This window comes from Pristis pectinata, chromosome 8, assembly GCF_009764475.1.
Source record: "Pristis pectinata isolate sPriPec2 chromosome 8, sPriPec2.1.pri, whole genome shotgun sequence".
In the NCBI taxonomy this organism is placed as follows: Eukaryota; Metazoa; Chordata; class Chondrichthyes; order Rhinopristiformes; family Pristidae; genus Pristis; species Pristis pectinata.
In genome coordinates, this window is record NC_067412.1 from 67991122 (window position 1) to 68017301 (window position 26180).

Below are 26180 nucleotides of genomic sequence, written 5' to 3' on the forward strand. Positions count from 1 at the left end.
CTGTATCAACCTTCTGCCTAGTCCCACCTGCACCATACCCCTCCCATCCATGTACCTATCCAAACTTCTCTTAAATGTTACAATTGAACTTGCATCTCCCACTTCTGCTGGCAGCTCATTCCACACACTCACCACTCTCTGAAGAAGTTTCCCCTCAGATTCCCCTTGTATATTTCTCCTTTCACCCTAAACCTGTGTCCTCTATTTTTAGTCTCACCCAACCATGGAGGAAGCAGCCCGCATGCAGTTACCCTATCTATACCCCTCATAATTTTGTATACCTCGATAAGATCTCCCCTCATTCTCCTACGCTTCAGGGAATAAACTCCAAACCTATTCAACCTTTCCCTATAACTCAGGTCAAGTCCCAGCAACATCCTTGTACATTTTCTCTGCACTCTTAAGCTTATTGATATCTTTCCTGTAGGTAGGTGACCAGAATTGCACACAATACTCTAAATTCAGCCTCACCAACATCTTGTACAACTTCAATGTAACATCCCAACTCCTGTACTCAGTGCCCTGATTTATGAAGGCTAAAGCGCCAAAAGCTCTTTACTACCCTATTTACCTGTGACGCCACTTTCAAGGAACTATAGATATGTATTCCCAGGTCCCTTTGTTCTACTGCACACCTCAGAACCCTACCATTCACTGTGCAGGTCTTACCCTGGTTTGTCCTCCCAAAGTGCAACACCTCACACTTGTCTGCATTAATTCCATCTGCCATTTTTCAGCCCATTTCCTTAGCTGGTCAAGATCACACTGCAAGCTTTGATAGCCTTCCTCGCTGTCCACTACACCCCCAATCTTGGTGTCATCCGCAAATTTGCTGATCCACTTTATCACATTATCATCCAAATCATTAATATAGATGATAAACAGACCCAGCACTGATCCATGCCACACACCACTAGACACAGGCCTCCAGTCAGAGAGGCAACCATCTACCACCACTCTTTGGCTTTTCCCTCTAAGCCAATGTTGAATCCAATGGGCTACTTCATTCTAAATGACAAAACGACTTAACCTTCTGGACCAGCCTCCCAAGTGGAGCTTTATCAAAGATCTTGCTAAAGTCCATGGATGTTTTAAATCTCTCTGCCAGGGCCCCTGCAATTTCTGCACTAGCCTTGTCAGATCCTGGAGATTTATCCACCTTAGTTTGCCTGAAGACAGCCAGCACCTCCTCTTCTGTAATCCAGATAGAGTCCATGACCTCACCACTCTTTTGCCTCAGTTCTATACTCAATCTGTCTCCGGAGTAAAGAGATGCAAAAGATTCATTTAAAATCTCCCCCATCGCTTTCAGCTCCATGCATAGATGGCCAAGCTGATCTTCAAGAAGTGCAATTTTGTCCCCTGCTATCCTTTTGCTCTTAATATAGCTATAGAAAGCCTTGGGATGCTCTTTCACCCCATTGTGTCCAGTTCAGTTCCCTTACAGTAGTTAGCTCCAGTCAATTGATGGTATGGATCTCATTAAAGATCAAGGGTAAGTGATTAGATTCTCCATGGAAATGGCCTTGCACTTGTGGCACAAATGTTTCTTGCCAAGGAACAGAGTATAGAATTGCACATTGTGCAGTCAATGGATGAACATCCTCACTTTTGACCTGGTGATAGGGGAAAATCATTGAAGCATCAGAAAATAGTTGGGCCTTGAACACTACCCCACATTACTCCTGCAGTGATGGCCTGTGATTGGGATAATTGACCTAATTAGCCCAACCACTTTCCTTTAATACTCTCCTAATGGGAGTAAAACATGTTGTTTCACAGGAATATTAACAAACTTTAGTACTGAGCCATGTAAGTACTACAAAGTTTGGTCAAGCAAAGGAGATGTAAGGAACATTTTTAAAAAGATGAAGGGGTGGAGAGATGAGGTCTAATTAAGAGATTAAAAAGGAAGCCATTCCCACAAATCAAGAGATTAAGAACTTGCACAGAAAGTTGTATTTAAAAAAAAGCTTCATTGAACTAAAACATTCAAGTTGAATGCCTTTTACATTTATTACCCCATTATTGCAAGCAAAGTGAAGAAATAAAAACACGACTTCATGCTGGTGTACAACTGAAAAATCAGACCCTTTACACTATCTTATAAAGACTCCGCAATACACAAATTCAAAGATCCTTCAGTAACGTCCTTTAAGAACTAAAATACAAAACTGAAAAAATTGGTCATGTAAATCAGCTGCTTGAAGACAGTAATAGTAAAATCCACATCACAGCACAGACTTTACTACTAACTCAGTGTTGTTGCACATGAAACATTTGAAGACTGAATCCCACACTCATACCGGTTTGCAATTAACCATCCTAAATTCTTTCCTTAACCCAATATGGTGCAATTGGGGGTGTTCTACCCTCCAAATCAGACTAGGGAAATTGAATGTGAACATGTCAATACTGGCTAAAACAAAGTCAGTCATTACATCAAACTATATACTCCTACAACACGTACATCTTCTTCTTCCCTAAAGCCAAATAAAAATCTGAAGCAAAATGCCCAGAAGTTTCCCTGCAGCAATGGCTTAGCGTCTTGTACAAATCTACAGTACTTCTAATAAAATGTGGTAACATTAACATTTTATTACTCATTCTTAATTTTAAAAACATTTAACAGATAAGCCTATGGCTGCAGGAGGAAGCAATACATTTGAGTAGCTATTTCATCATGTAAGGAGATTGTTCTGCAAATGCTTTAACTAAAACATGAATGTGCAAAGAAGGGAAGAGAATATGGCAGGGAGAATTTCTAACTAAACCAAATAATTCAGCGAAAGCCAAATTGGCACAATCCCAACAGACTCAAATGATGATTGATACAGTTCACATCGGGGAAGCAGTCAACCAATTAAGTTACTTTGGTCTGTCATAATAAACAATGAGGATTGACTGAATTAAATTTAACTTCAATTTCATACTGAAGTAACAAGATGGATGAGTTGAATTTGTCTGTCTGTCCTCAAGTCAGTTCTAGATAACAAGTGATCCTGGTGCAGCTTGCCCTGGAATTGAAAATTCAGTACCTGATGCAAAGCCACTTGCTGCTCTAAACACTATAGGTGTCTGCACTGGTAAAACTGATGACAAATTTAACTTCTGCTCTTAAAAAGTCAATAGCCTGGCAGTGTAAAATAATGGCCCAGACAGATTGGTCCACTAAATTCAGGACAAAATCATTTTAAGCACACATTCCACAGTTCAGTCATGCTGTAGGTTTGGAAGCCTGTGGTAGTTACAGCTGAATAATTTCATAAACACTAGGAACTCCAGCACATTTCTCCTAATGAACGCTGTCTTTCTGTACTTAGAGATGGAGTCAACAGCTTCCTCGGCACCGTGACATTGCAAGGTGTTATTAGATACCCTTGAACCTTGTGATAGTTGTTCACACATCCACTTGAGGGGAACAGTCAAGTTGTCCATGCAATGTATCCCTATTGCAACATTAAAATAAAATGTTGCTTTAGTGAAAACTTTACATGAATTATAAACTTAGGAATATAGCCAAGCAATGGAATCTTCAAATATTCTAAGCACTGTTCCCATTTTGTGATAAACTCATTTAAAACTAGGAATGTAAAAAGGTTTAGACAATAAAAGCGTCAAGGCAAAAGGTGATTGCTTTTGCTATTTAAAGATCTTTTACATAATTCCACCCTCATGTTCAATGTCAGTTTGGGGTTGCAATGCATAAATACGTAAACTAGTAAATTTAAGGTACCTAATGGCACAACCTGGCTTTACACAACTGGGCTGATGATGCAATCAACACAGACCCAGGAATCAAAATCCTGGCAGATTGCCACTAACATTTAAAACTTTTACAAAACATTGTTCCATTGTCAGAAACTGGACTTTGCTTTCCTGTGTTTATTTGAAGTTGGCCCAGCCAGCTGGGCTTTCAAGTGCCATAAGTTTGCAAAACTTTGTGCCTTCAGTAACAGCCTTCTTTCCACTTCTCTTCTGTCATGGTACTTTGTGTCTTCGGGAGTTGCAGAGTCCTGATAATAGAAAAATTAATTTCCAAGCTTAATATTAAAAAAGAAAATGTAGCCAGCAAGCAACTTTGTTTGCTTCAATAGGTGTTCAGCATAATTGTAAAAGTTACTTCAACCATCTCCACATACCCTCAGTAAATGAAAACCAAAAACGTGCTAGAAATCTGAAACAAAAAAAAAGTACACTAGAAACACTCAGCTGGTCAGGTTGAAGATCATAATGTCAGAACTGTGGAAGAGAAAAGATTTGTTAAGTCAATGACAAGGTGGGGGGGAGGAATGGATGTGTCCTATCCATCCCTCCACCCATCAACTTTACAACTTAAAACTACTTTTTCTTTTATTGTTCTGACAAATTGACCTCAACCCAAAACATGACCTCCATTTCTTTCCACAGAAGTCCAGGTACAACCTATGGAAAGCCATCACAGGAGCGAAAGGGCAATTCTGTGAAGTTAGAGACAAAGGCTACAGCTGTGGCAGGGTTTGCATGCTATTACTTCCTACAAGGAAGAACCTAACAGCATAAATGGCCGTGATGCTTCCCTCCCTGATGAGCTCAACGTTATGCTTTGAAAAGGGAGAACACCACTTAGGCCTGTACAAATCCCCACAGCATCTGGTGACCCCATGATCTGTCTCGGAGACTGACATCAGAACATCCTTTAAGAGGGTGAACCCTCGCAAAGTGTCAAGCCCTGAAGGTGTACCTGGCTGGGTAATGAACATCTGTGCCAACCAACTGGCTGGAGTGTTCAAGGACATCTTCAACCTCACTGCTGCAGTTGGAATTTCCCATCTGCTTCAAAAGAGCTCAGTAGCACTTGCACCTACTGTGATAAAGTCCTTTGAGAGGTTGGTCATGGCAAGAATCAACTCCTGCCTGAGCAAGGACCTGGACCTGCTGCAATTTGCCTAGCCCCACAACAGGTCCACTGTGGACACAATCTCACTGCATCTCAACTCAGCTTTGGAGCACCTAGACAACAGCAAACCATATGTCAGGCTGCTGTTTATCGATTACAGCTCAGCATTCAACAACTTCCCCTCAGTACTAATCCAACAAACATCAAAACCTGGCTCTCTGTTCCATCCCTCTGCAACTGGATCCTCTACTTCCTTATCAAGAGACCACAGTCAGTGCAGATCGGTAATAATATCTCCTCCTTACTGACAATCAACACAGGTGCACCTCAAGGATGCACTGCTCTACTCTCTATACTCATGACTGTGGCTAGGTACACCTCAAATGCCATCTACAAATTTGCCAATGACACCACTGTTGTTGGCAGAATCTCAGATGGCAACAAGGAAACGTACAGGAGTGAGATAGATCAGCTGGTTGAGTGGTGTCGCAACATCAACCTCGCACTCAATGTCAACAAGACCAAGGAAGTGATTGTGGACTTCAGGAAGAGGAAGTTAGGAGAACACACACTAGTCCTCATTGAGGGGTCAGCAGTGGAAAGGGTGAGCAGCTTCAAGTTCCTGGGCATCAACATAACAGCTCTAGCTTGGGCTCAACATATTGATGCAATCAAGCAGCAGCATGCCAAATCTCCTCCACTTCATTAGGAGTTTGAGGAGATTTGGTATGTCACCAAAGACTCTTGCAAATTTCTACATATGTACGGTGAAGAGTATTCTGACTGGTTGCATCACTGCCTGGTATGGAGGCTCCAATGTGCAGGATTGAAAGAGGCTGCAGTGTTGTACTCAGACCTCCATCACAGGCACAACCCTCCCAGCCTTTGAGGAAGGCTTCAAGAGGTGGTACCTCAAGGAGGCAGCATCCATCATTAAGGACCCTGACCATCCCTCTTCACATTACTACCATCGGGAAGGTGGTACATGAGCCTGAAGACCCACACTCAACATTTCAGGAACAGCTTCTTCCCCTCCACCATCAGATTTCTGAATGGTGCAATAACACTACCTCGTTATTCCTCTTTTGCACTATTTATATTTGTAACTTATAGTAATTTTTACATCCTGCACTGTACTGCTGCCCCAAATCAACAAAGTCCACAACATGTCAGCGATAATAAACCAGATTCTCATTCTGAGATGCTGCCTGACCTGCTGAACATCTCCACCATTTTTTTTGTTTCACATATCTTGAAGTTTTTGGTTAACAAAAATCTCAGGAACTAAATTATTGGCCTAGGTCTAATTTTAAGGGATTATAATTTATCACCACCCCCCACACATTAACTTCACTCCTGAAAATTTAATTAGAAGGTAGCCTGTGCTAGATCCACCTACAGTCATCGTTTTTTCCTACCCCCACACCCCCCCCCCCCTGCCCAACCCTCAGTTTCCCCATCTTACTTTCAATCAAATCACCTTGCAGCTTTTAAATTCCAGAGAATACAACCCTAATTTCTGCAATCCTTCATCATTATTCAACCTTGGGAGTCCACTTATCATTCTGGTGAGTTAGCATTGTGCTCCAGGATTAATATCCTTCATAAAGAATGGTACCCAGATCTGGTCAGTTCTCTAGATGTGCATCATCTCCCTGTAATCCAGTCCATTACCTTATTTTCCTTACTTGTCCATGACATTTTAATGACCAAAGCATATAGATGGTTTGTTTGGTCTTCCACCATTGAAAAGAAACTACCATCCCTCTCCATTATTTGTCAATCATACAAGTATTTTGATTGCTGCTACAAACCCATCATTTTGATTTTCTCCTCCCTTTATGCTTCTTTTCACTTCTCCCCTCTAAAGTGCTCTGCCTTGTGAAATCTCTTCCCAATCCAGTTCTCCTCAACAATCTAACTTTCCCCTCACTGTCCGAGGTTCAACTGCTAACAGGCAGTTTATCCTGAGAATTTCCCTTGCTCCCCTATTAGCATTCTCTGATGGATCATTTGAGGGCCCTTGATGCTGCTTTCTTATTAGTAACACCTCTAACTGCCACATCTCATTTCTCAACCTCACATCCAGCAAACCTTATGGGGGACTGCTGTTGCCAAGCTTATCATTCTGTTCAATGTGATAAAGATGAACTCTTGATCTCACAATCTACCATGGCATGGCCCTTGCATCTCATTATCTACCTGCACTTTCTCTGTAACTGTAACACTATATTCTATATTCTGTTATTGCTTTTCTCTTTGCACTACCTTGATGTACTTATGGTTTGAAATTATCTGTATGGATGGCATGCAAAAGTTTTTTCCATTGTATTTCAGTACGTGACAATAATAAACCAATTATCAATATGCTAGTGCTCATCTGTCAGTTCAAGTGCCATAAAACTACACATTTTCAAATCTTTCAATCTCCGTCACAACTCATGTTCACCTTTTTCTATCCTCTCATAATCCCTCCATCCATATAAACCATCCATCCCACATACAAGGGCTCTTTCATCCCTCGATCCCTACTCTGATCCAGTCTTTCATCTAGTCATGCTACACCCATCTTAACCATCACCACCCCCTTACTGCTATTCCATTCCACTCATGAGCTTTGAAGTCTGCAAATAAAATGATACAAAGAATATCCCAAGGCATGCACTGTCAAGTCATCCCCTTAATCCAAAATAAAATGATACACGAGACTTGCCTCCTAGCGGGTTGCAAGAGTTTGCTCTTGGAAACTGTGGTTGTGGCAGTGCAAGTAACTCGCGACTTGGTTGGGGTGCTCCTTGGTACAGGTGCTGAACTGGAGGATCTGCCAGTGGAGGCAATCCCAGTTGGTGAAGTGCCTGAACAAGTAGGAGACTGGATTCTACGAACACTACTCCCAGAACCTGGGTATCCTGTTGTTTTCACTGAATGCCTTGTCGTTAAGGGAGAGTTACTGTTAGCAATTGCTTTCACAGGCTGTCTGTTAGAGAACGAAGTCTGATTGCCATTACCAGTGTACCTGAGCTTTCCAGCAGACGGACCTGGATGAAAGAGTAGAAATTAATAAGGCAACAATTATTCTCTCCCCCATCTCTCCCAAGGAGCATCTTCCATGTAAACAACTTCTGAACACGAGTTAAATTTGAAAAACTTGTAATTTTCCAATAAAATTAACAGTACTACCACAAACTTACTAAACACCGAGCATAGCCGAATCCATTCTATTTTACTAATAGAATTGATACAAGTAGCTTGCGGTGCTTCAGGACAACTTAAAACTTCACAATTTGAGCATGTTCCTTTGTTGATTACTTTGGTCAAAAATGGAAAACGTGTTGCCTTCTTCCACCCATCTTTGTTGATTAGTAAAAACCAAAACCGTATAACCCACGACCTCACTAGACCACTAAAAGTTAAAATCTACCTGTTTTAAAGATAAAGCACATCTTTAAACAAAAAGAGAAAAGTGACAAATCCCAATTATACATTTGTCATTCTTCTGTTCAACTAGGAAGCAGTATGAGCACTTTTCCCCACCTGTTGTTACAATGCAGTCTCAGGTTTGCCTTTTTCCTACTTGCCATTAAAGGTCATTACTTGGCAACTTTTGATATTTTTGTTTTGAGTAATTAATAGAAGCACACAAAAGACAGGGTATTGTGGATACTCCATTTTCTTTTCCCTTTGAGCAGATGGCAAATACAGCTGATGTATTAACTCGAATATGTTAATCAGGATGGGAGGGAGCAGACTTTAACATCAGTAAAATTCACGTTACTGACTGAGCCAGTTCAAGAGGTGCAGTTTCTTAGTATTTCACTGTTCTTAACACAGGGATGTACAAGCTTCAGCTGTCGTTGAATTTTTCCAAATCATTCTGTTCCTTTTCCACTTTACTGCTTCAGTAATCTTTTAATTCTATTCAAATGTTTGATAGTTCCAATATCAGCACTGGTGTTCACACATTTCATCCCCCAACCACAGCCTTTTTGCTCACTTCAATCTCTTTCAATTCCGTCCCACAATTACCTTGGACTTTTAAGTCCAACTTACTACTAAATTTGTGGGCACAACTTGCCACAATACTTATTTTCACCTTAAAAGAAATGCATCTCAGTTACATAAATGGTTGAAGGCTCAGAATTTGACACTATATTTGCATGTTGTAATTGCATGTTTTATGAATTTTTCATGAGTACCACATATTCGTTACTTGTAATTTAGCTTAGCCATCAAACATCCACCAAATAATATCGAAGTTCTTTCAATCAAATTTCCACCACAACGTGAACCAGGTATATAAAATTATGAGGGGCATAGATAGGGCGAGAAGTCTTCCCCCCACCCCAAGGTTGGGCAATTGAAAACTAGAGGACATAGTTTTAAGGTTAGAGGTAAAAGGTTCAATAAGAACATGAGGAGCAATTCTTTTTAAACAAAAACAGTGGATGGTCGATGTGGAACCAGCTGCCAGAGGAAGCGGTTGAGGTGGGTACATTAGATACATTTTTGTAGTATGTGGATGGGTACATGGATGACAAGAGTTTAGAGGGATATGGGCCAAGTGGTGGGAAATAGGATTAGCCTGAATATACATTGTGGTCAGCATGGACAAGTATGGACCTTTCTCCATGCTGTACAACTATGACCTGCTGAAACACATGGTACACATGTCTAAGAGTTCCTGTTCACATAACATGAAATAAGGAAAAAAGTTCTAGAAGGTACCATCTGCAAGCCTGTAATGCATTGTATCCCTCTAGCCTCCTAGGTGGCTCAAGACCTTAGTGCCCATTTATTGATTCCCGATTGGATACGATTTTGGAAGGCCCACTTTCTGACCAGGAAAGTCATGTACTTTCTTAAAGAGTGGCACAGAACATGGCCTGCAAGGGAGCACCAAGTACAATGTTGGCAATGGTCAAGAGGAAAAAATGAATACGGGAGACTGTGATAAACAGGATAATAGCATCAAAGAATGAGGATCAGGGGAAAAAGCAGCAAAAAAAAAAGCATTGAAATTTCCAGCAAAAATAATTTGGTTATGCTACTGAACACAAATAAAATCACTAGTCACAATTCCCTGTATTTTAAAGCAAGCATTATTAGCTTGTGTATTACAACTTGATTTACATGTCTTCAGAATCCATGAAAAGTATCAATATCTAGATATGTATAGTTAAAATGCAACAAGTTTCACATGACTGCCCCCTCAGAAGAGATTTAGTTCAATCTACAAATTCCCAAATTATATGTACAACATTCAGGCAAATGTTTCCAAATTAGTCCTGCTGTTTCCCTCCTGGCTTAATTATTGGGCTGCAACACCAATAAGGTTAATCTTCCTAGAGTAAAGAATGGAAATATTATCAGGGTCATATTAGTTCAAGGAAATCCCAAGAATGAAGGACAACATTATTGCATTAATGCTATAGATGCATATTAATCCAAAATTCTTTAAATATCTAAAACAAAGGCCTGGGACCACAGAGTGCCACAAATGGACTGTCAGTCCGAGATTTCTTAGTTAGATTGGGAATTATAATACTTATTTCTTAGCTGGCCTCCTCTTACATCATGACAAATCTGAGAACGTGTCAAAGCCTCTTTTGACATTACAATTTAATTGAAATTTTCAATACTGAAAACGAGTCCCACAGGCCACAAATGTATTTGGCGATAAGGCTGGAGTTTAATATATGGCAAAATTAATCAATGAATGTTTCTACTTCTCAGAAAAGAACCAATGTGACATACCTGCTGGAGACTGCTGCAAACGTGAAATTCGACTGTTCGGCATTTGCAAATTAGATTCAAAGCTTCGACTGCTTCTACCAGAATCAGAGCAGCGAATTCCAGTCTTGGCCAGATTGGGCATACTACGACGCATTTCATCTGTCATGGAAATTAGCAAGACAAGAGTTTAAGCCAAATCAGATCTACATGCAATTCCAGTCTCTAACTCTTGTGGTCAACTCAAATACTCTCAGGGCAGCTAGGGATAAGCAATAAATTATACCTTACTGGTGTTGTCAATATTGGTGTGTGTACAAAACAAAAACATTCGGGCAGAAGAGTACTCTCCCCACAAAAATCATCCAAATATAGAGTTTTATTAAATGTGCACTGTAGTATTTCAAGTAGTTTTATAAAATCACATCGCTAACATAGAAAGAAATTACACTGACAAAGGATTCATGCTAATTTTGTACTCTTAAGATAAAAACTTTTGGAACCCCTCATTCTAGTAATTAAAACTGATATTGTACCTTGATTCTTTGTATAATTCATCAGTTCAGACACACGACCCTGCAAACAGCGTCGTGATGGCCGAACTCTTCCTGGGGTTGCTGCTCCTCTAACTGGAGACTGTGATCGAGGTGAATTTCGTGGCGAAGGCGAGTATCTGTGCACACTGCGCTGAGATAAAGAGTAATCATATTCATCTTCATCATCCAGACTGTAAGTGTCAAACTCCTGATCACTGTAGGTACCTCTCCTCAAGGAATTTAGAGAGGCACTGGAACTACGGCGGGAAGCTGATGCTGAACTGGAAGCATAGTCCTGACGAAGACCTAAAAAATAATCAACGCACAAGGTCTCCAATGCCAGTTTTTTTGTTTTCCCTCTCAACTATCTCCTGTCTCAAACTTCAACCACCTTCAGACAAAAGACTGTAGGTGCTGGAATAAAAAAAACAAACTGCTGGGTCAGACAGCATCAATGGAGGCAGAGGGTTGGTCAACATTTTGAATTGAGAGCCTGCATCAGGACAGACCCACTGAGTTCCTCCAGTAGTTTGTTTTTTTTTGCTTCCTTCACTATTGATCTGCTATCAACTCAAACTGTTGCAACCGGGTCACACCTCCATAAGACATACATGGAATGTCATTGTGTAATATAATTCTACTTACTTTCCTCCTGCAATCGAGCCATGATCTGGACATCTGTCAGATCTTGCAATTTATAGCCCATGGAGATAGAGTCATCAGATGTGCTTAGCTCACTGTCAATTGACGACTGGGAACTTAGTGCCGAATGAATGGATGGATAACCTTTAGGACCAAAAAAGACAAATGAAGAACATGAAAACAAAAAATGATTTCCAAAGAGAGCATTACAGGAAAGGATACAAATGTAGCAAATACCACTGACTGCATATTAAACAGAAGCAAATACTTGATCTATGCTAGAACAGTCAGCTATTTAATCTGCAACATCACTTCATCAGCTAGACATGCACACACAAAGCCACTAAATCAGGTTGAAATATTATTCTGTTTAAATCTACACGAGTGCTTCAATGATCTAAAACTACACTACTGCTTCAGAATCAGAGAGTTCAAATCTCACGCCAGAAATTAGAGCTCTAAAATCTAGGCTGACTCCCTGTGCAGTATTCCTTGTTGCTGCACTGGTCACAGGTTCTGACTTTTGAATGAGATATTAAACTGTCCTGTCAAGTGAGCACAACATCCTTTTGAAGAGCAGCAGGGGTGTTCCTTATTTCAAATAAAATCTGCTCACTGCCATTTGAAAACATTCCTGAATTCACATTGCCTTCTGTATTTCTACATTACAGTGACTACACTTCATTGGCTGTGAAGTATTTTGGGATGACTGAGATATTGAAAAGTGCTACTTAAATGCATATTTCTCTTTCCTTTATTTCTTTCACTGGTTTGATCCTACAGCATTTCTCTACTTGTTTAATATAGCTAGGATTTCCCACCACCCCCCCCAAAACCATCCTTTTTAATCAGAATAAAGATTACTAATAAGTGGGCTAACAGGACTAAGACAAGAGGCTTTCATACAAGAAAAGTAAAGAAAGTGACTTGCATAATGCCTTCCACAACCTCAGGCCTATCCTAAAGTGCGTAAAACCCAAAAGTAGTACTTTTTGAAGTGTAGTCAATGTTGGAATGTAGGAAATGTGGCGGCCAAGTTACACACAAGCCCCACAAATAACAATGAGATAATGACCAGATAATTCATTTTAATGAAATTTACGAGGGTTACACCCCAGAGCACCAGGGATAACTCTCCTGCTTGAGCAGTATTAGGGAATATTTTACAACCACCTAAGAGTGTATACAGCATCCATCTAACTTCTCAGTGGAAAGTAGAAGGCTAAAGGGCAAACTTAAGAGGTTTATAAAATTACATGGGGCATAGATGGGATAGAGTGTATTTTTCTCAGGGCAGGCACGTCAAGAACAAGAGGGCACAGGTTTAAGGTGAGGGGAGAAATCTAAAGGAGATCTGAGGCGCATATTTCCCTCCCCCACCCCCACAGAGGTTGCTGGCTACCTGGAACCAACTGCTAGTGGAGGGAGGAGGTAGTTACAATTACAGCAGTTAAACAGATACTTTGATAGGAAAGGCATATAGATACAGGCCTCATGCAGGCAAATTGGATTAGCATAGATGGGCATCACCATCAGTATGGATGAGGAGGGCCAAAAGGACCAATTTCTGTGCTTATGACTGATTCTTAATGGAAGAAAGGCTGTGATAGTGTAGCACACCCTCCATACTCAGCTGGGACATCAGCCTAAAATTTCGTTAAAAGACAAGGGAGCACCCACCAGCTTTTGAGTCAGTAGAATGGTACATCAAAAGCTGCTACTAGAGCTATAGATAAGATGAATTCCTTCTGATAAATTGGAGATCAAAGATTCAAAATCTTTGGCAAAATATTTAAAGGAAAGACAAGAAATGTTTTTCACTCAGTTGTTAGAATCTGGAAAACCACCCAAACAGGTAATGAAAGGTCATTCCATGAATAATTATAAAAGGGAGTGGGACATGCACAAGGAAGTTTGCAGAACAGAAAGCAGAGGTGTGGGAGATAACAACTGCTCTTTCAAAGAACGAGCAAAATCATCAAGGCTCACTGTGCTTTTAAGTTTCTATACCTTACAATTAATCTAATTTCATCCTTGATGTATAAATCTTTGAACAAGAGAATGCAAAAACCTTTAAAATTACTGGTGACAAATCTGCAATGTCTAATTTTTCTATTGCTTTATGGTAATCAGATGAATGGGTTTTCAATTGCACAAACAAGGACCTACATTCAGTTCTTTATTCTAGAAATTGACAGGACTCAGTTGATTCTAAGGCAGAACAATAATGTGGGAAACAGTATGTATTAATACACCCAAGATCAACTTAGGATTCTATTCTTCAGTCTTCTATAGTTTCCTACTATAAAATTATATATCAAAAACAAAGCTAAAAGACTCAAAAATAATGTCTCCATAGCCTTCACTTTCAGCATCTGGGTTCATGCCAAATAAATGGTTACAAGGATAAAGTATTTAAGGATGATCGTGGAATCACAATCCAATACAAGACTTCAGGAAAGATGGAATAATTATTACTAAAAATAAATAAGACAAAGGACCTAGTTTTTGTTTGAGGAATTTTATTAAATATGCATGCCAAATTAACCTGTGCTCCCACTACTCTGCAGAAATGGTGCAAAGCAATTTTCTATAACAAATTGATATATTTTAGAATGTTTGGAAGATCAGGAGTGAGTAACAAATGTGTCAGAAATATAGATGCTTTGGAAATTGAAGATCTTTAAATAATTATGCCAAGTTTACATCACCTGCTGAAGAACAGTCCAGATGACAATTACTGCCAAAATCTCAATTGCACTGATATAATTATCACTCTTCAGCACAAAGTCTTTGGAATTTTCTTGGCTGTATTCATGAATGGATTTTCTACCCACAGCACCCGACAAGATACATTCCAAGAGGTGGCTATAGAGATTGTGGTTCCACTGGGTGCCGTTATCCATAATTCTAAAGATCTAGAACAGTTCCCACAGATTTGTAGATAACAAATGCAACCCTATTATTTATGAAAGGACACAGAGAAAGAAATGGAACTACAGACCTGGTACCCAACATGAGAAATTGGGAAATCTATTAGGTAAGAGCTCTCAGTCCACTTAGAAAATAATAGGATTGGGCTGACTCAATGTAGATTTTAAAGTTTTGTCAAACACTATTTCTCTGTTAAGTTCCTCTCCCCCCCACCCCGCACATGGTATTGGCGTTTAATAAACTTGCATGGCCCGAGAATGGGTTAACAGTTAAAACAACAGGAATAAACACATCATTTTCAGGCTGACAACTATGCCTAGTGGTGATACAGGGGTCTGTGCTGGGGCAGCAGTTGTTCACGATCTCAGTGATTTGGACAGGGAGGCCTAGTATACTAAATCCAAGTTCGCAGATGACAAAGCTGTGTGGCAGTGCAGGCTGCCAGGGGATACAGAGGCTTCAGGGGAACACAGACAGACCTGAGTGAATGGGCAGGGGCATAACAGTTGGAATACCATGTGAAAAAAAATGTGAGCTTGTCCATTTTGATAGAAAAAAGGTTTAAAAAAAAGTGTGATAAACTTCTGAGAGATTTAGATGACCATGTGGATGAATCAAAGCTAATATGCACATACATATGAGGCAAAGAGCATGCTGGCATTTTAAGTAAAGAGTAAAAACATCTTATTGCAATTATATGGGGCCCCGAGTGAGACCACACCTACAATACCATGTACAGGTCTAGTCTCCCTACCCAAGAAAGGGCACACTTGCAATAGAGTGGGTACAACAAAGGATTGATTCCTGAGATGAAGGTTTTGTCCTCCAAAGGTTAGATTAAGCAAGCTGGGCTATACTCAAGTTTAGATAAATGAAAAGTGATCTCATTGAAAAAAAAACAATTTTTGGGGATTTGACAGGGCAGATGGAGGAATGAAGTTTCCTCTGAGCAGAGTGTATGGAACCAAAGGTCAGAAAACAAATAACATTGCAGATGCTGGTATCTGAAAAATAAATGCTGTATGAACTTAGCCAGTCAAGCAGCATCTGTGGAAAGAAAGACTAGTTCTGATGAAGGGTCTACGGCCTAAAACATTAACTGGTTTCTCTTTCCAGATGCTGCTTGACTGCCTGAGTTCTTGCAGCATTTCTGTTTGTGTTTCTGGAACCAGAGATCACAATATTAAAATAAAGAACTGGCCATTCAAGACAGAGAGAAGAAACTTCTTGACAAAGAGGGTGAATTTTTCTATGAAGAGGCATGTAGAGGACCGGTCATTGTGTGTATTCAAGACGGATAAGATTTTTGGATATCAAGGGAAATGGGGAAAGTGCAGGGGAACATGACACCGAGGTAAAAGATCAGCCATTTATTTTGTTGACCGGTGGAGCAGGCATAAGGGGCCAAATAGCCGAAGCCCATGTTCTTAAATACTAGAATTCAAATTAAATCCAGAACACTAATGTCTTGCAGATATAATTTGTGTGTTTCAGTTTCTAACTCAAGATTCAAATATTCTATTTTGAAAGAAATACTTAACTGTCCTGAGAGTACCATACCAGCAAGTTTTCATGAAAGCCATGCAGCTAACCAAAATGCAAAATTCATGCAATTAATTTCAAATCTTACACTGACAAAACCTGGAAGAAGGTCCAACACAACATGCATCAATCTGCATAAAGGAAAAAGCAACATTAAGAGTTTAAAATGATGCATAAAATCTATATTTCATTAATGGGCAGGTATACCATACCTGAACTGCCATAAGTTAGTACTGTTTTAGTAGACGCTTTGAGGAAACCAGTAGAGTTTAAGAGATTGCTACACGAAGTGACATCTGTATTGGAGCTATAAGCACAGGATGAGGAAAACGGAGTGCAATAGATGTTTCTCCATCTGTTGGCTAGAGTGGAAAAGCACAAATGCATGCATAGTTAGACACAAAAGCAACAGGCATGAAGTTATATCGGCACCATACTTCAAAGAAAAAAAAAATTGCCTATGTTTGGATCCACATTTAGACTATAGTGGAGGTACTCACATTGGCATGTAAAAGGAAATGAATCAGTTCATGCTTTTTTTTTTACCCCAGTCTATGCACTGATAAACATCTTGCTGTTGCTCCTTAGAACTTAGGAGAAACGTTAAGCAACTGGCTAAAGTTAGAAACTGTCAAATGCAGACAGGTTAACCTCACCCATTTCATTTGTCAATTTCAGTGTTAAATTAACAAAGCCAATCTACATCACACCATACTTATTGCAAGTTAAAACCTTTCCCCATATATAACAAAAAGCATTTGGCAATGCTCGCCACATACACCATTAGGGTAATAGTAACTGCCTACCAGCCACCAAAAATGTACTAGAGGGGGAAAAAAAAGATAATTATTTTCCACAATATTTTTCCTTCCATCAAGCTACTTCTGCTTACTCTCAAATGGAACACACAAGTTTTATGGAAAGGAAGGCAAATTTCATACAAGCTAAGAGCAGGTAGTTAATCAAGGCAGTGATCCTCCAACATAACGTGTATTCACCCAAATAAATTCAATACTGTTTGAGCTCCAGCTTCATTTTCAATCTTGAGCTTCCTTCTGGATTTTCTGCCTTACCTCAAGTGCACTGCAGCCATACAGGGGGACTGAAGTTGAGCTTTGATTCTTCCCACAAAAACCTTCCAAAGGAATCACTGATGAAGTGGCTATTATCCTAAACAAGTGTTAAAGTGGAAGACACAGGACCCTTTTGGAAGAGTTCTCCCCTCACATACTTTCACCTCATGGAATGCAAAGAATGCTCCAAGCTTCAAGGCAGCCAAAGACCACCTTACTCTTTTCCTTGGAAGTAATGCCAAGAGTGGCTGCAAATTAAAACATTTCTGAATATACTACTCTCAGAACCAGAGGACTCTGAAGGGACACTCAAAAGTCAATCTTTCAGTGGTGTGGTGACCAAACAATATAAGACTGAATAACAGTACTGCTCTTCCAAGATCTTATGTCAAGAATGATCCATAAAGAGCCTTGCTCATCAAGGCCCCTACACATTGTCAACCTTGTTATTGATGTTAACTCAATGTCCAGGCAGCAATTTTGCACCTTACTACTAGTTCATTGTTGCAATCCATGGATCAGATTGCTTTTGCCATACAGTACCAGTGTTTACAACCTACAGTGCATATGAGGCAGATCATATTTGAAGCAAGCAATGACAAACCCACCATTCAAGAAATCTGGAAGTCCAATTTCAAGATAAGCCATAGCATAAATCACTGCCACTTGGCATGACATAATCTGTGCAATAATAAGTGGTATACGGAGGAAATTATGGTCAAAGTGTACACAACACCCATGGGGTTGTGAACCTGAAAAATCTCCAAGATTATGACTGAAGACATTAGATTTGATAAATTAAATCAGCATGACATAGAAGAATTACTGGAATTGAGACAAACGGCTCACAAATAAGGGTCTGTCAGTGCATGAGCAAGAGGTCACAGAAGGAACAAGGAAGCAAACGTGGCACCACTACCACCAAAACAGCTCATCAAAGACACCATCAGAGGCTCAGGTGTCACACTGAGAAAGAGACAGCCATTTTCAAAATGAAGATTTCAACAAAGTACACAGCAAAACACCCTACTTTGCTGCAAGGAACTTTATCAGATGAAGAATTTGTCTGATGTCCACTGACACCTCCCTTTAGCTTCACTTGTCAGCCACTCTGGGTCAATCATAGGAAGAACCCTTCAACATCACAAATTTCAACTTTAAGTTCAGATACACCAGCATCACCATCATCTCAACATCAGTGATAACTTTGCCTCTCACCTTCCCCAGCATCACTGCAAGATGCAAATCCACCACAAATTACGGCAGGAGTAAACCACTCAGCCCCGAGCCTGGTTTGCTATTCAGTGTGTTCACGATTGATCTGACTTCACCTTTTCTCAGCTCCACATTCTTGTCTACACACAGTTATCTTTCACTCTTATTCATGATGAATGTGCCTATGAGATTCTATTTCCACCTGCCTTTGAGGAACAGCTCTGAAAACAACCCACAGAAGAGAATTGCCTCATGTGTTTTAAATGGGCAAGCTCTTGAGACAGTTCTCCATTCTCCCACAAGAAGTGCCCCATACAGGAACCCTCATGATCTTGTATGTTATACTCAGTAAGCACTGTGAAGATGTACACTACACCGTTTCTACAAATCTCAAATTATTAAAAATGATATTGTATTATTTCAGATATTTATTTTTTTTTAAGTATTCAGGTTTTCCTCATGCAGGTTCTTAAGCTCTGGAATGCCAACCGATAAGGAAACATCTCAATTTACTAATTTTTGTTTAAAGAAATTTTCCCAAAACATGCACTATTTTATAAATGAAGGAAAATCCATACTAAAGGAGTGCTGCATTGAAGGCTCCAGTGTACCTGCTCTCATCAATGCAGAAATCTATTGAAGAACAAACAGTTCTGTATCCCATGTAATATTTCTCCTTCAGGTAGCAGCAAGAATTGGCTAAAGAAATGCCACCATTTAAAATTGAGGTTCATATATTCAAAGAAGCAATATTTCAATTGTAAAGATGCATCTGAAAAGTGCATTTAGTTTGGGTACTGCACAAGAATGTTTTTCCACTCTGTTCCTAGGCTCCAATACATCTCCCCTCCTCCAGGTAGACCAATGGCGATTAACAAGCCTACATCACTGTTTCTCAGCCAGCAGCATCACTTGCATCTTGGCCTCCACCCCATCACAGATATTCACTTTGCTCTCACCACATTTTTGCAACTTAAACACTTGATTTCCAAATGTTCTCACTTTTCCTCACCTAACCTGTAGGATTCTTCCACCACTTTGTTTGTTTCAGATTTCCAACAACCATGGAAAAATATTTTTCTAAAGATACATTCTCAGTACTGATTCAACATCCTACCAAGAATCAGTAAAACAAGAGAAGGTTACAAGTACCTTGGTTGAGGGCTGATCTACTTGATGATAGGGATTCAATAAGCTGACAAAATATCATTACCCTTTGTGAGAAACCATGAAATGTGAAGACATAATTGGAAAGTTGAGCTAGTTAGGAATGAAAAGAAAATACAGAAACATACTTTTATACAAAGATTAGTAATCTGACAGTAATCTGACAGCACCGCAACAAAAGGTTACAATGCTAACTGAAATTTGCAGGATTGTTAAGATGAAAGGGTTAAGGAACAAGTAACAGTTAGATAGTTAAGTGCTCACTTTATCACCCTAGATCCAATAAAATATACCTGGGTTTAAGGGTTTGAACATTTACTCTTGTTCCCAAAGTTCCTCCAAGGTTTGCCCATCAACCATGTTCTTTCCAAACTCATAGGCCTCTGGTCCTTAATATTGCATTCAAAATATTGAATAAGTTCTTTTCCAACCCTACATTTCAACTTGTGTTGTTCATTCAAACTCTCAGACAACTCCCTACTTCTGCCCTACAACCTAACCCTGGGTTTCAACTATTTCAGCTCTTTCTGCAGTTCAGTAATCAAGTCTTGGGACTCAAATTAGAGACTCTCAAGTCATTGGACCACATCTCCTGTTTCTACCAATACTCCTTGGCTTTCAACTGCGGTCATTACTTTCTGTCAGCAAGTCAGAAAGTTATGGATGCAAGCATCATTTTTGGACTTAAGCATATTATCAGGCTGATATTTCAGTGCAGTCCCAAAGGAGTTCAGTTTTGTAATGGTGCCTTTATTCAGAATCCCCAGTGTTTCTTCAAATGTACATGTTAATCACAGAGGGCACTTTAAGAACCAGCTTTTGAAGGATAAAAATGCCCTAATATTCATTACCGACCACCAACAATACAGGTAAATGGTCATTCCTTGCAATTACTTGTAGGTAAAGAACCAAAGGAAATGTAACAAAACAAAAAAAGAACCAATTTAATATGATCAGGAACAAACTGATTGGGGGGGGGGGGTTTGTGGAAATAAGATTCAATAAATTTCAAATGGATAAATGCATGAAGGAAAATTTTCAAGGTTAATGGGAATAAACCAGGGAAGTGCATGCCAATTGAATAGTTCTGTCAAACAGCTGGCACAGGCAGAATGGATTGAATGGCCTTGCTCAAACAGCATCAACAATTTACTCAGGATTAAAAGGAAAGATTAGACAGATATGAAGATTCCACTCCATTAGATAAATAATTTAACTTGACTGAAAGAATCCAAACAAATTTTAACTTAGTAGTTATGATCTTCCCATGGATAATATTCACTGAATATGATGATTGAGCATTTCATGAAACCAGACATTCAAGACCAAAATAAAATTCCCTCCTACCAGAGAAGAACCAGTCAAAATTGCAAATATCTAATAATTGTTTATGGTATTTATCCAGCCTGCACACACAACCTACCTTGATCAAGTCGGCACATGAGACTACGGCAGGCTGCTTCAGTTTCTGGGCTAGGATGATCAAGCACCTGTCTGCACCATTTCAAAGGATTTTGCACCTTCTGGTCACGGTCTGTTGTTGCCGTCTTCTTTGGTGAAACATATAGCCTTTATAAAACAAAATGAAAGCTCTTTCTCTCAGTGAGACAACTTTGGAAGAAAGGTTACTTTAACAGCAACTAGCAAGTAACAATAAGGAAAACCATGGGATTAAATTCTGACCCCCAATAACCTTGTGTCCTTAACCAACATGAAGATTGTTATTTTGGAACAATCAAGTAAACACTGTTAGACTGTGTAGGTTAATAACTTACGTATTTACCCACCCCCCCCCCCCCCAAACACAAGAACAATCAAAAATCTTTAATTTTCTTTCCTGAAGCAAATTTTAGGAAATACACATCTGCATTTAACTATTTTTAGATTTAAAAATTGTTGAAGTAGTGAAATGTCATCAGGAATTTTTCAAGATAATATGAATAGTTTGACCTCGGAAAAGGTGCAGTTGATATACATTTCAGAACTATTATAGGTGATAAAGATTCAGGACAGATTCAAAGTCGAATACGAAAATGGATTTTGAAATTGAGATATGTGGAGGGGCTAAATCCAAAATTGGAGTTAAAAAAACCCAGATTATAAACAGGCTTTGAAGCAGACTGAGACCATTTATTAGCAGTATTGTACAATACAATGCACAACTTTTCAGCTCAAACTAATCCCTCAGTTTTCTCTCTACACTTTCTTCTGCCAAAGCATAATAAGCAAACTTAATGAAAATACACTTCTTTTAAGCAGATTATTCATGCACTCAGCCCCATTCCTTCCCTTTAAACAAGAATTTGCTTGACAAAGCTTCTAGCTTCAGCTGGAGGACAGATGTAGTAGGAAGTCAACACAAGTGGTTCTGGTTTTTTCTTAATACAAAATCTAGGTCATTTAACCAAAGAGCGATCATTGTATTTAATTCAAAATGGATGCAATCAAACATAATTGGGAGCAGGCCACTCATCCGCTCGAGTCTGCTCTGAAATTAAGTTGTGGCTGGCCTAACTGTAACCCAAACCCCTAATTCCCCACTTACCCCAGTAACCTTTAAAACCTTATCAAGAATATCAATCTTAAAAAAATATTCATAGCTTCTGCTCCCACCACTCAGTCAAGGAATGGAATTCCAAAGGCTCAAAACTCTCAGAAAATTTAACTGCATCTGTCTTCTAAAAATAATTAATCCTTAGTTCGAGATTACCCAACAAGTGGAACGATCCACCCTGCAGCCACCCCATAAAGACCCCTCAGGATCTTGTTTCAATCAAGTCCCTCTCATTCTTCTAAACTCTACAAACCTGGTCTCATGAGAAACAGTTAGACATCTAACCTACCCATTCTGGGTACCAGTCTAGTAAACCTTTTCTGAACTGCTTCCAATGCATTTGCATCCTTTAAGGAAGGACATTAATATTCTACACAGTGCTTCAGTTGTGCTCTCAACAATGCCCTATAACAGAAGCTTAATCTCCTTACTCTTGTATTCAATTCCCCTTGCAATAAATATAGCTTTCCCAATTACCACTCTACCCAGATAATAGCAATGAAACTTTTACAGTCCTACATTATTTTTCTGATGCTTCTGAAGCTTTGTAAACTATCAACATAATGGGTTGTCAACATTACCCAGCCATAGTTGATTGGATCTGGTATATGAAGTCAGGACTTGAGTATTCAATGAAAGAGTTAGTAGACGGGGGCAAGCCCAGTCAATGGCAAGATGGTTTTCTAGATGTATCAATCCAAGGCAATAGAAAATCATGTCACAATATTTGTTGACTTATGAGGTCAAGGATGTCAAGATAAAAAGGTGGAAATTGCAGGAGCAAATAGTGAAACAGACTGGGACTTTAATGAGTGGACAAAAATTGGATGTTGATTTACAAAAGCTACAAGGTCATGGATTGCTGCCGTTATTTACAAAACATGGTGAAAAGGGCATAGTGCATTCATGCAAAGGTGAATTTTTACCTGTCTGATCAGCTGTATTAATGCATAACAATCTCCTTGGCACAGAAGATGTTGTGTGGAGCCTCTCATATGTTAGTTTTCTCTCATCTTTCATTCTTTCCATGTGACTTAAATTTTATAAGTTAGTTCCTGGTTGGATGGTGCATCAGGCTGAGCATTGCTGATCTTTATCCTGCTCACAGACAAAAGGTAACCTATCAAGGGCAACATGCTCCAGGTTTTCCAACAGCATACCGATACTTGGAAACCCAGCCAGCTATCAATGCAACAAAGGGATACTGATAGCAAATTGCAGAAGAAAAAAGCTGAGTAATATAGTGCCAGGTAAAGAATGTTCCTGCAACACCTTTCACATTCCCTAAGGAGTCTTAAATACAGCCAACGAATGAATTACTTCTGAGCAATTTGCAATGCAGACAGTAACAAATTTGCACACAATAAGATCTAATAAACAGCAAGGAGACAAAACAAATTGCTAGCAGATAAAGTGACCAGAACAGGGATACGGGATGTACAGACAAATCCCAACTTGTCACATGAAAGCTATTTTTAAAAAAAAGTAACAATCCTGCTGGGAAAATATGCACAGCCATAATTTGACAGCAACTCATAACTACAGTTTCTTTCAACAGGACACAAAAGCCCATGTCATTCTCAGGGGCATTAGCAAGCAAAATTCAAAACTCAGTCACTATAGATATTGAAGGCAAATAAACAAGAGCTTGGACAAAGAAGTAGACTTCAAGAGGAAACAGGGAGGGCCATTTAGGTTTGGAATGCCAGAAATTATGTATGCTCACGAATAACTGAATTCAAGAATGACAGAGTGCAGCTAACCCAAGATTTAGGACTGGAAAACATTGCACAAATTAGGGAGGGGAGATGATTGGGTGGGAATCTGAAAACAATGGTGCAAATTTCAAATATTTCGAAAGCCTGTGTAGGTCATCAAGCTCAGGGATGATGGATGAACAGGACAATGTAGATTAGGATGTGGGCAGAGTTTTGGATGACCAAATTTGTGGAGAATAGAATAAGGGAGTTCAGCTGCAAGTGTTAGAATAAAAAAGTCCAGAAGTTGAGCTAGGTGTCAAAAATACAGATGAAGAGAATTGAAATATAATGATCTGATGAAGTGCATTATAAACTGCTAACAGATCAAGAAAAAAAATGGGGGATGGGGTCCATAAGACTTTTTAAAGGAGGTATCGAAACTTCTTTGGAGAAATTGGAGATTCTAAAAAAAGTTAGACATGTACTTACAAGATAATAGCATGTTCTAGGACACTAGAAAGGGAGAATGGAGCCAAATCAGTAACTTTCAATATTGAGGAGAGCAAGGTTTTTTTTAAGGGGGGGGGGGGATTAAAGACTCGAAGGAGAGGGGACATACTCAGATAAAAGAGGTGTTATAACAATTGTCGATGAAAATAGGGACAAATCATAACACCAACACATTTTGGCACAAATAACCTGGTTGCACCTTTTGAGTTAAACAAAGGGAAGAAAAGAAATCCATGCAGCAAAAGTGGCCTTATGGGGCTACTTTGAAGAAAGACTACCCGACAAACCAAGAAACCTCTGCCACGTTGTTTGAGGACCTAATTCCATTGATTTTTAATAGCCCATACTGCAAATTGATTTTCATCACACCCTTTAACTTTTCAACCAACAAAATAAACACTTTTAAAAGGCCCACTCCTCTATTAATTTCTATGTCCAAGTTTACCTAAAATATTTTGAAAATAACGAACTTCTAAATTGCGTGCATATTACACACAAATGGAAAGATAAATGTGTAGGAGATTTCGAGAATCAGTGATCCCAAATTATCCTACACATCTGGCCGATACAATCCTGTTACCATAGAAATCTTCCACAACTAGCTTAGCAGCTTACGACAGTAACTTTCCTAAACTGGGAAAAAGGAATGAAATAAGACAATTTAAAATCATGCTGGAGAATAGAGCGAGCAGCAGACTGACTGGAGTAATCCCCACGGTCGTGTATCAGAACCTCTTACCAACTATCTTCCTCCACAGCGGCCGGATCCGGGTCGAGCTCCAGGTCCAGGACATCCTCCTCCAGGAACACCGACTGTGGCTGCTCGTCGTCGGCGCCCGGAGAGCGCAGCCAACAGCCGGTAACGGTGCCGCCTCCAGCGAACAACGCCTCGTATTCGGACAGCAGAGGGTCGCCGGGACTCAGCTGCATATCGAGCCCGTCACCGACACCGCCAGTGGGCCCGGGGGCCCGGCCGGGCGGAGGAAGCGGCCCGACGCCGACGGCCCCCTTAGCTCCTCCGCGGCCGCTCCGGATCCGGAGCTGCTCGTTCTGCAGCTCCAGTTTCTTCACCAGATCCTGCAGCTTCTTCACCTCCTTGTCGGCATCGGGCAGGGCGCTCACCATGGCGGCGGGGCTGCCCGGGCCGACTGGTGCCCCGGCATCGCCTCCTCCCCCCTCGGGCTCGACCGCGTTGGGTCCCACCATTGGTCGCATCCGCCACCTGAGATCACTGGCTCGTCCTCACCATCTTAGATAAAGGCAACCTCTGACCTCCCCGGCCCGCTGTCATGCGCAGAGCCCGGGCCCGCCGCTTGCGCCTGCGCCGTCCCCTCCGGCTCGTTTTGGCGCCAAATCAGCCGGCGGTTTCAAAAATGAATGAAAAGCCGGCGACAGCCAATCGGGCTGCAGATATGATGGAGGCCCGGATGCAAGTGTTGCTGACATCTTATCACGTGGGTAGGTAAGGCCCACGGTGGGAGGTGGGCGTGTTACCCGGGGACCTTCAGAACTGCGCCACACGGTGATGCTGGAGGGACAGCAGGCCGGGCAGCATCCGTGGAGAAAAGCAGGCGGTCAACATTTTGGGTCAGGACCCTTCAGGGCTGAAAATAGGAAAAGGGGGCAGCCCAATGCAAAGGAGGGAAAAGCAGAGCAGTGATAGGTGGACAAAAGAGGGGAGGTGGGGTGGTGATAGGT

At 40.3% G+C, this 26180-nt stretch overlaps 1 protein-coding gene across 2 annotated transcripts; it reads right to left on the minus strand.

The window, feature by feature from the left end:
* Positions 1-1991: 1991 nt before the first annotated feature.
* Positions 1992-25830, minus strand: zgc:66447 (SLAIN motif-containing protein-like). 2 transcript variants are annotated; one of them, XM_052021526.1, is made up of 8 exons: positions 25222-25830; positions 21142-21287; positions 16476-16625; positions 11791-11931; positions 11146-11451; positions 10634-10771; positions 7593-7917; positions 1992-4016 (listed from the first exon to the last, which is right to left on the minus strand). In XM_052021526.1, exons 1-8 carry the CDS (start codon positions 25695-25697, stop codon positions 3950-3952), a joined length of 1749 nt encoding a protein of 582 aa, XP_051877486.1. In that variant the 5' UTR covers positions 25698-25830; the 3' UTR covers positions 1992-3949. The 2 variants fall into 2 exon arrangements, with proteins under 2 accessions (XP_051877486.1, XP_051877487.1); XM_052021527.1 differs by lacking the exon at positions 16476-16625 and having other exon boundaries at positions 25222-25775.
* Between the last annotated feature and the right edge of the window lie 350 nt (positions 25831-26180).

Coding starts and splice junctions, on each gene's coding strand:
- zgc:66447 (XM_052021526.1), bottom strand. CDS start 25,697: ATGCGACCAATGGTGGGACCCAACGCGGTCGAGCCCGAGGGGGGAGGA. Junction 11,452..11,790: donor GGCTCGATTGCAGGAGGAAA/GTAAGTAGAATT, acceptor ATTATTTTTTAG/GTCTTCGTCAGGACTATGCT. Junction 4,017..7,592: donor CTCTTGCAACCCGCTAGGAG/GCAAGTCTCGTG, acceptor TTCTATTATCAG/GACTCTGCAACTCCCGAAGA.